Source organism: Rhodnius prolixus, unplaced genomic scaffold (genome assembly GCF_049639745.1).
Source record: "Rhodnius prolixus isolate KJV_2025 unplaced genomic scaffold, Rpr scaffold_2, whole genome shotgun sequence".
Lineage (NCBI taxonomy): Eukaryota > Metazoa > Arthropoda > Insecta > Hemiptera > Reduviidae > Rhodnius > Rhodnius prolixus.
The window spans coordinates 19867142-19877492 of NW_027411592.1; the positions used below are offsets into that span (position 1 = coordinate 19867142).

The 10351-nt window shown below is 30.7% G+C and overlaps 1 protein-coding gene across 1 annotated transcript; it reads left to right on the forward strand.

The window, feature by feature from the left end:
• The first annotated feature begins 329 nt into the window (after positions 1-329).
• ENGase (cytosolic endo-beta-N-acetylglucosaminidase) lies at positions 330-6650 on the forward strand. The gene is made up of 11 exons (XM_074118448.1): positions 330-489; positions 675-941; positions 1015-1163; positions 1305-1611; positions 1777-1942; positions 2125-2340; positions 3753-3937; positions 4993-5124; positions 5198-5275; positions 5488-5618; positions 6022-6650. Exons 2-10 carry the CDS (start codon positions 682-684, stop codon positions 5594-5596), a joined length of 1602 nt encoding a protein of 533 aa, XP_073974549.1. The 5' UTR covers positions 330-489; positions 675-681; the 3' UTR covers positions 5597-5618; positions 6022-6650.
• Positions 6651-10351: the final 3701 nt, after the last annotated feature.

The following is a 10351-nucleotide window of genomic DNA, read 5'->3' on the forward strand; positions in this document are numbered from 1 at the left end:
GAAAGACCTCAACCTCTTTAGGAGGGGAGGTTTCGTCTACTAGATCCAAAGGGAGATGGCACAATAAGCCTGTTTTGGTGCGGTGCCATGGGGCTCAGGTCCCGCCCCGCTGTTTTAATCTTTACTGCAATTCAGGTCCATTTTTTTCAGTTATGTTGAATTTCGCAATATTTTGGAATCTCCTTGGCATTCACTCGACTTATACAGAGTACTTAAGAGTATATAAGAGTACTAAAGATATCCTGTTTTGATGGCATTTCGAGGAGAAATTTTAAGTTAAATTAAGTACAAATATATTGGCTGTAGTTGGAAATACCTACACTAGAATGCAGCACAACCAAATTGTCATATGCTGCTGCTTCTAGTGATAACAGTAACCTTCCAATTGATTACGATGAAGTTGTTTTTGAGAAATGAAATGTAAACATTAAAAATTTTGTATTTAAAATTATCATTAGATTTCAGGATTTTATCAAGGTTTCTTCAGTCGTAAGTTAATAAATTTACTTCATCTAGTCATTAACTTTTCTTATTACATAATTAGAAAAATTATTGCAAGTGCCACGAGTCAAGTTCTTATCGTTATCTTATCGTTCAGTACGTTTCTTAGCCTGGTCTTTAAATTTATTACTTTGATTTTTTCTTAAATAGATTTTTCGTTTCTTAATTTTCAGCTAAGTTATGAATGTGTCTTTTAATGATCCTAACACAAGTGAGCTATGTCAGCCCATCGGAATAATAGATGCTGTACTCTGCTGGGAGCCACCTACTCAACCAAACTGGGCGGTACATGTTATAAAGAAAACAGAACGTAGCAAACAATGTTTCAAAGGATTGAAACAGTGCCGGTCTCTTGTAACACCGTGTAGTAAATTACCTAAACAAGAAGCTCCTAAAACATTGTACTGCCATGATATGGCTGGTGGATACTTAAATGACAAGTTTGTGGCCTCTGTTATTTGTGTTGATTATATACAATTCTGCAATTGATTCGTTTTTTCATCTATGTTTCAGAGATGTAAAGGGAAATGAAAAAAATGATGGATTCGAGTTTTTCCGATGGTCTTGTATCGATATATTTGTGTATTTTAGTCACCATTTGGTTACTATTCCACCATTGGGATGGATCAATGCTGCTCACAAGAACGGAGTTATGGTTCTAGGTAATAAAATTGATTTTTTATTAATATACTTGTGATTTTTGATTATGCCCTCTTAAATTGAGTGCTTCAATTGTATAAATCGTTTTCTGTTCTTTTATCTAACTAATATTTCTCTCAAATAGTTGATATTGAAATTTGTAGGTACAATAATTACTGAAGGAGCTAGAGGTGAGGCAATTTGGAGCAAACTATTGAGTGATAAACTACTGATTTCTAAATTTGCCAACTCTTTAGCCAAAATCTCTCAATATTATGGTTTTGATGGATACTTACTTAATGTTGAAAACAGTATACCGCCAAGCAAAGTGAAATTATTTTGTGATTTCATTAGTATTCTTAGAGTGCATTTAAAATCCAGCAATTTTGAAAACATGGTCATTTGGTATGATTCAGTAATTTATCCAATGGGTTCAGTGTTTTATCAGAATGCTTTAAATCAATTGAACAGGTAGTATAAAAGTTTTTTATTTATTTATGTATTATTGAAAATATATATTTATATACTCTTTTAAATTGTAAAAGGAAGCTTGTCCTTCGTGAAATAGTATGAATTAACAAAATTGATTATATTTGATAATGTGATTAACAAATGTTTATATGAATCTATGATTAGGAAGTTCTTTGAATTAACTGATGGAATTTTTCTCAATTATGCTTGGACTGATAAACATTTGGAAGTCACGCTTGTGAATGCTGGATCACGGAAAAAAGATGTATTTGTTGGAGTTGACGTTTTTGGGAGAGGTTGTAGGGGTGGAGGAGGCTTCGGCACAATTGAGGTTTGGGATCATGTTTTTTTTAACATGAATGCATTTTACTTTCAGGAATTAATTCAGCGTCTCGCTGCCAGTTCTTGTCTAAATAAATTAATTTTTCTCATAATTATGATTACCTCATTTTCCCCAATGTTTGGTTTACATTTTCATTGTCTTAAAATAGAAATCTTATGTTGCACATTTAGGCTGTTGAAGCTATAAGAAACTGGGGGCTGTCAGTCGCCCTGTTTGCACCAGGGTGGGTACACGAATGTTGTCTTCCTGGTGAAGAGTTTTTATCCAGAGATTATAAATTTTGGGATTATCTTCGTGATCATCTGTATGTATATGGACCCTCCTACTTACCGTTCAGGACTACATTCTGCTTGGGAAGAGGCAAGAAATTTTTCGTAAACGGAAAAGTACGTTTTATTACAATTTATAACAAATAAAAAAATAAATAATTTTTATGCAACACTTTTACAAAAGAAAGCTTATTATAATAACAGAGCTAAAGTTTGATAATTTTTGCCAAGCTTTTTCAATTTTTGAAGGTTTGAATATTATGATCTGCAATTTAGCGAGAGATGAAAATTGAAGTCTTCTGCTGTGTAAAAACTGTTGAAATTGAAATTTATTTTTGCTCCTAATTCATACAATCACTAGAACTTAGAGTATAACCCTTGAAATTAATTGTGCATATCTGTCATGACTAGGTTTAAATTAAGTATTTCATCCTTCTGAGTAGAAGCTAACTAGATAAAGAGTAACCGAAGGGTCATTCATTTCAGCTTAAAAGATCTGAAGCGCGCCTTTACTAGTGATATTGATGTGATTTATAATTAAAATGATCCATTTTATAAAGGCGCCGAGCGGTTAGAGGCGGCGAGACCTGTAAAGCTAATATGTATTGTACTGGGTTCGATTCCCGGTCTTAGGTCTTGGATTTTATTTAATGGTTAATAAAAGAAATTTACAAAAAAGTATGTTTGCTAGTCGCCTCTGTCCACGAAACCTAATTGGTAAAGCACGCCTGAAAAAAATAGGCAATTACTTACTTTACTTTGATCCATTTTATAAAGCCCCGTGTCTGTTTGACATGAAATAAACATAATCATTTGTATGTGATTAAACAAAAAATTATATTACAGTTTCATTAATCCTAGAAATTATTGTAAGGTTGGCCGAAAGAATCTCAACAGTCACTAATGTACTAATTGTGGATTTGATATGAATTACAAATTATAAAAAATATAAAAGAAAAACGATAAGGTTCAAATATTTCCTACATTAAAAGTTACAACAAAATTATTTCCTACAAAGTACTTTAAATGTTCAATTAATCCCATGCAATTTTCACTTAAGTAATAATCCAAAATCTCTTTGAAATCTGATACCCACTTAACTATTTAATGGTCAAGTTTAACTAAATAACAATCGCACTAATAATATAAGAAAAATATTCAAACAATCTATCTCTACAATTTAACACTTTCCCAGTTGCCTTAGTCAACATCTGATACTATTTCACGCTACTGATGGGTCTATAACCAACCACCTCTGTATCAAAAATACTACCACCTTCCCTCTTCCCTATTTAGTAAACTGGGCTAAAACTACTCACTGGACATCATAAGCCAGTACTAACCAGATCGTAATTCCGTAATAGCTGCACACATTCAACCAATCAAGGCTAGATGGTAGCTTCAGATATTCGAAATGCCGACTCAGCGGTTCACACCACCATTGTTTTTGCACCCTCACCTTACCACATTTAAAATTACATTTTTACATTGCATACTTACATTATTATTATTATTTATATTTTTTACAGTTAGAAAAAGAAGGACCTTGGTACGATTTGAGTAAGCAAGATTATCAAATTAGTGGTCTGATTGGTTCGCATGGTACTATTAATAGTTGTTTGTCCTATAACGATAATGATGGATTCAATGGTGGAGGTTCATTGTTGGTGCAGAATTGCAAAACAGATTCTGAAAATTCACAACATATAGACCGGTAACTCTTTAACTCATCTACAATAATACATGAATAAGCAAATACACAAATGTTCACATTTATATGCATGCTAGCATTTTTATCAATTTGAATGAATATGAATTTATTTCATTTTAATAAATCGGAGGTCAGGTCTACTGTTCTCAAAACTAAGAAAATTGCTTGTACTGTGGTTTACTGTATTGGGGTTCGTCTGTCTCTAGGTTTGCTCCAAAACAGTAATTTTGTTGAGTGTATTTATCAACTTATTCTAAATATAAGCGAATACTCATTACCGATCAAGTCCACTACTGAAATGCCAAAAGAAATATCTAAATTCTTTAAAAAAAAATTTCCTGAAAAATAAAAGAAGCGCGCCTTTACTAATGATATTGATGTGATTTATAATTATAATGATCCATTTTATAAGGTCTATTCTCTGAAGATACAGTATTGTAGGATTTCATACAGCACTAACTTTAATGTGCTTCGCTGTTTAAAATGTTAGAAATGTGCATTTATGCTTTTTAATAGTTCCTGAGATTAATTTATTAGAAATTATTTTTTAATTGTAGCTTGGAATGTTTCGTCAATTACACTTAAATTCTGCGTCACGATTCAGTAGAATGTTTTTTTGTTAAAGAATCTTTTCATTGCAAAGATGTAAAACATGATAATTCTTCCAAATTTTCGGCCAGTTTAATTCATTCCTTACTTCTCGTCTCTAAAGAAAAGTTAGGTTGGCCTAAACAAATGAGATTTAAGTAAAAAAAAGTAGGAACTTAAGGATACATAGAAAATTTGTCTTTTTTAAATCATTTTAATATGTATTGTGTTCAGTGATTACCTTCATTCACTGCTTTCTTCGCTAGTTATTTTAAGAAAACACTTAAGAAAACATATACATATACCTACGTATCTTTTGTAAATTCTTTTTTGAATTTAATATTCCCTTAACTGAACTAAATTAACTAAAACTAATTAACTAACTCAAATCTAATCCTGAAGTGCGATTATTGCTAGTTGAATCTGATTTTAATCGAAGTGATAGGTTTTGATGGTGATTTAATTTTCAGTTTGTTTGTTTGCGATTTTCCTACTAAGAAAGGTGGTAGATTAGTCTTCAGGATAACAACGAAACCTTTATTGGTTAATACCCACCCAAAATTATTTATAATTGTGGCCATAGAAGAAAATAATACAGACCGGTATGTATTCTTTTTATATGAATACCTCAACCATGTTTCTTCCTAGCTAATGAAAAAAATCTTGAAATTTTAGAAGTGTGTGCTTGGAAGTTAATGAACCAGACGTAGAAGTTTCCGCCAAAGGAGAAAACTGCTGTGCTTGGACGACAAGGTTAGCATTTTAATTAATAATAATTTTTAAAAAAAGGTAAATATAAAATAAATTGATATAACATCCGTTATGAAGTAATACCAATCATAGGAACTAATTCATTCGATTCTGAGATTTGCACATTTTATTATTTTCTTTAGATAAAAAATCTGTTTTATATTCTTTACTTTTAATGATAAAATATTCTAAAATTTAACTAATACGGTTTGCAGTGAATATAATTTGGATACACCTTGTGGAAAAGTGTATGAAATTGGATGCATGCTCGCTGGAGACAAATCTCCGTTACTAATAGGAGAACTTAATATTGAGAGAGGTTGACAAAAGTCGGTATAATAAAATGGTAATTTTCTTTATATTTTTTAAAGTACCTGTTTTTAATTGTAATTCTTTAAGTATCCTATATACAAGCTTTTTTCTGTGCACGGTTATTTTGTTGTCCTGTGAATTGATTTTTTTACAACACACTGTTCCAGTGTTAGCCTCGGCAACTCTAGTTCTTTACATTTTATTATAACACCATCTTACACTTAATTGTTTTAGAACACAGTGCTTGAGAAACACATCCAACTGAGTAAACTCTCACACTTTGAACCGATTAGATTAAATTTAAACCGATTGAAGTCTATATTAAATTAAAAAGATACATTTTGCCTTTAGCATTAAACTTAGTTTTAAAATATTGATGACCTTTGATGCAATGAATTTATTAATAATTCGTTGTTTTACTGTTATTTTTGTTGCAGTAACTTCGAAAGCAAATTGTGTTACGTTATTGGTAAATGATTTGATCGTACAATTTGAATATGGCAGCATTAATATAACCACATTAGCGTTTTGACTACATTTGAAATGTACTTAGTTTATAAGTATTATAAGTATACTGCTATTACATCATAAATTTTATAAGCAATGAACTGAAGTAATACGTTTTTTTTGTTTATGCCTATATAATATACAACTAAAATTGTTTGTAGCTTATAATGGGTCGGTTGCTTTCAGAACTGTACACTCAAAAATGTAATGCGTTTTGTTTGAAAAGCTGTACTTTTTACAGTGTTAGGTATTAATGTAGGAAATTAGTGTTATATTCTGAATGCGTTATATTCTTAAGGAACATAAGTTGTTATTGATGTACATTCAAACTTAGAGGTTAACGTTGAAATTGTATTTAAAAAAAAAAAATAGCATTTTTTAACGGTTTTGTACTTGTTATAAGCTTTGTACATATTTTAAATTGAATTATTTTTATTTTAAGTGAAACCTAACTTTTCCTCCAACTATCCTAATAATGTATTTGTTTGCATTTGTTCTTCCATTCCGATTTAACGTTTTTTTGAGAATTAAAAAAAAAAAATTTTAGAAGATAAACTAATTTTGAGGTTCTGTCTTTTATTTTCTTGGTTTCCATGTTATTTTTCTCATCAATTGTGAAATAACAGACGTAACATTGACGTGTAGTCAATGTTTGTGAATCGGAAGCTTGAGTATGCTCTTCAAAACAAGGTTTTGCTGTAGACTTAACAAATACATTGCAATTACGTATGATGAAGCACAGTTTACCTGTGGAAATGTTAAATTCATGTAGTAGCAAAACTACTACCCTGCATGTAAGATTGTCTTAATGAAGACAATATCGGATGTAATGACATCCGATAGGTTCATTACACTTCTCCTTTGTCTTCTTAATGGAAGGAATAATAAAAATATTGGGCTTTAAAAAATAAAATTTCTACGCTGAGCCTACTTCTTCATGGCCAATTGTAGGTCTTCTAAGGACGTGAAGTTGGATCAGTCAATTGTAAGTGTTTGGTTAAAAAAATAATAATAATTCAATTAATGCTTGGAAATGCTTTGAGCATATATCTTGATCTTAAATAGGATAAAAGTTTTAGGGTATTGCTGGAAGTCAAAGAATTGTTGATTTCAACCGTCAAAGCTTGCTTGTTCTTCTTTAATTATGACTGGTTTGGATTTTCAACCATATTCAGTGATTGGTTCGATTTTTCAGGTTTTTGCAGAGAATGGTAAAATTTTTTGCCTCCATAAACCTGCCGATACAAAAACTTGGAAAGTGAAAATAAAAATTCTGTACACCAGATGAACTCTCATAAAGATGGATTAAAAATGGATACCGGACAGAATTAAGTAAAACAAGAAGTATGTTGAACGGATGACTGTTCTACATTATCGAGCAATTTTGTTCATATATTTAAAATAAAAAAGTAGATTGGAATCTCGCTGAAAAGGCTAAGTCAAACAAAAAAGGGAGATTTAAATCTTCAAAGCTTACATCTGCGTTTTGGAGACAGGAGATTTAGTCAGCGAATATCTATTGCAAACTTAACATTGTCAATCGGGGTACTCCTTTACACTGTACGTACGTAATTGTCTAGCACCTTAAGAGGAAATGTGATCAAAAAAAAAGTTTTGTGATTTCAACTCCATAGACAGGTAAAGGAGGAGTGAGCCAAAAGGCCAACAATCGCTGCAATTCATACGATCTATTTCAACCAATATCTTTTACGAGATGGGAGTTTGTACAGGAGTAACATAACCGGGCGAGGAATAACTGGGATATTGATGCACCGAAGAAAGTAAATTATAAAATACTGGAAAAAAAGTAATTTTAATTTTGAAGAACTAATATGTTGAGGTGTACTTTACGTTAGAGGCCATAACGATTTCAGTGAAAATTTTAAGATTAGGGTTTTAGGTAAAGTTTGGTATAGAATATGTAAGTTCTTAAGCAAGAATTTGGAACTTTTTTTGAGACAGCAAGGTCTTAGAAAATCCATACCTGATAATTTTAACTGGTAATCTTGCAAGAGGTTTAACAAGTTTAAATTAGCTTTATTTCTTTCTGACTTAAATCATGTTAATAATTTTGCTGAGATTTTATTTATGATTAGGGAAGTGAGAAAGAGCCGAGGAGTTACGATATCATTAAATAATTTGAAAACTTTGCCATCAAGATCATTAAGCAAAAAGTAATCCTGATATATATCCTCAGAGTTAGCTTGGCACGTATAGCTGCATCTCAAAGAGATATACTTTCTTCTTATAAGGGGGCAATTTAAACTATTCTGGCGGACTTTGAGTTCTATTGCATTTTAAATGCGAAATGTTTTAATTTTTAAAAGATTCGGTGTTAATATATTATGAATAACCAATTAGTTTAAAAATAATATTTTACTTAAATAATTTTATTTATTCCCTGTAGTAAAAATTGATATTTAAAGAAAAGGTGATTCTTAAGTTTTCTGCAAAAGAAAATACTATTCATGAAATATCAATATGAAAAATTAGTTCATAATTCATAGTGTTCATATAATTTTTGTAAATGTTTCATCGCTCGTTAAAATTTATTGATAATTTCTGAATTAGTGCATTTGGTTACTTACTAACAGCAACAGTTTTGATTGACTCGCTTAATTATTTCACAAATACTGTCAACGTAGTAGAGTAGCCAAGATTACTAGTCGGGTCAGATTTTGATTCAAGGTTTATAATGGCACGTTTATTGATTTTGGTTGTAAAAATACGAGCCAATTGGCTTCTTTTTAAACTAGTTCCATGGAAGTCAAGACCATCGGATCAAGGACTACCTTTCAAAAATACATAAACTGTGGTATGCAAATTTATTTATCTCGATTATATACATGCTTCACCTTCCCTCATTGTAACTTATGGGAGTTCGTTAATTTTGGTTAAATTTTCAAAATTTGCTTTTCACAAAAGAAAAATATTCCTTAAAGCCCTGACATGAAAATGTATTGCTCTTTATGTAAACTGATAATTCATACCTTTAAATATACTATCCTGAGCTAAGGTTATTACGCAAACAAGGCTAATGCTCCTTAATTAAAAAAAGTCGGAGTGCAATTAATTATTAGAGCAGAAGTTTAAATTTTTCAGAAATTTTATGAAAGAGGGTTTACGATTGGAGGTTACCCTTGGAACTTGGGCTTATTGGAATGATTTGTGGTATATTTAAATAATTAAAGGTAAGAATCAGATAAAGGAGCAATTTATAAAACATTAGATGAACTTTTTACAGATAACCAGAGTAATGCCGTGCCCACATTTAAGGACAGAATAGTAAAGTGTGGTGAACTTCAATATTGTAACTTTATAAACGCTGTTAAAAAAATATTAATCTGTTCTCTGCTACTGGGATTGTTAAGCATTGAATAACATTCGAATTAGTTATGATAACGTTCATCCCAATATAAAAAGTTGTTACTGTTATTAAAAATGTAACGAATAATTAACAATATGAAAGTGCAGTACTTGCTGGATGCACTTTCATATCACTATATCGCTAGTTCTACAAACGGACCAAAAGTAATTCGTTACGGTCATGAACGAACGTAATAACAGAGATATCTGTAATAAGAAAAAAATAATACGAAAGAACACAGCAACATCCAAAGTGGGTCTCAAGTAATTTATCTCAGAGCTTCTCTTTTAACTCCATTTTTTTTTTTTTTTTTTTTTATCAATTAAAGAGAGGGTCAGCTGTAAAGGAATTAGGCATTAACAAATAAGTTTAATTATAATAGAGAGAATTTATTCTCTTTCTTTTAATAGATAAAATAAAATACCAGAAGTTAAATGATTTCTTACCGATAGAAGCACCATTTTGTTTCCACCACTAACGTAATTTTTAGAAATGATTATGAAATTAGAGATTTAAGATGAAAATAAATTTAAGCTTTAGTGGGAGTTAAGAGACCCTTTACTGAGCTATCTTAAAATCAAATTTTCTTTTAAGATGTACTGATCAGTAAGATTGGCTTTTGTGATGTTTTGCTCACAGTAAACCTCTCGAGTAACCCATAATTTTTCGAGAGAATAAAAAATCTAGAGTGAAACACTCAAACGACTTACTCTTACCTCAGTTTATGATTAAATTTTCTTGAAACTTACAAATTTTTACTAAAAAAAGATGGCACCATTATTGTACAAGTTCACTTTAAAGGAAACAATTAGCAAAAATCGCTTAAAACTAAAAATTTATTCAGTAAAGTAGAGGTTTTAATAGTTTTTTTTTTAAATTAGAATATTTTACTC

Coding starts and splice junctions, on each gene's coding strand:
- ENGase (XM_074118448.1), top strand. CDS start 682: ATGAATGTGTCTTTTAATGATCCTAACACAAGTGAGCTATGTCAGCCC. Junction 1,612..1,776: donor GCTTTAAATCAATTGAACAG/GTAGTATAAAAG, acceptor ATCTATGATTAG/GAAGTTCTTTGAATTAACTG. Junction 5,276..5,487: donor TGCTGTGCTTGGACGACAAG/GTTAGCATTTTA, acceptor TACGGTTTGCAG/TGAATATAATTTGGATACAC.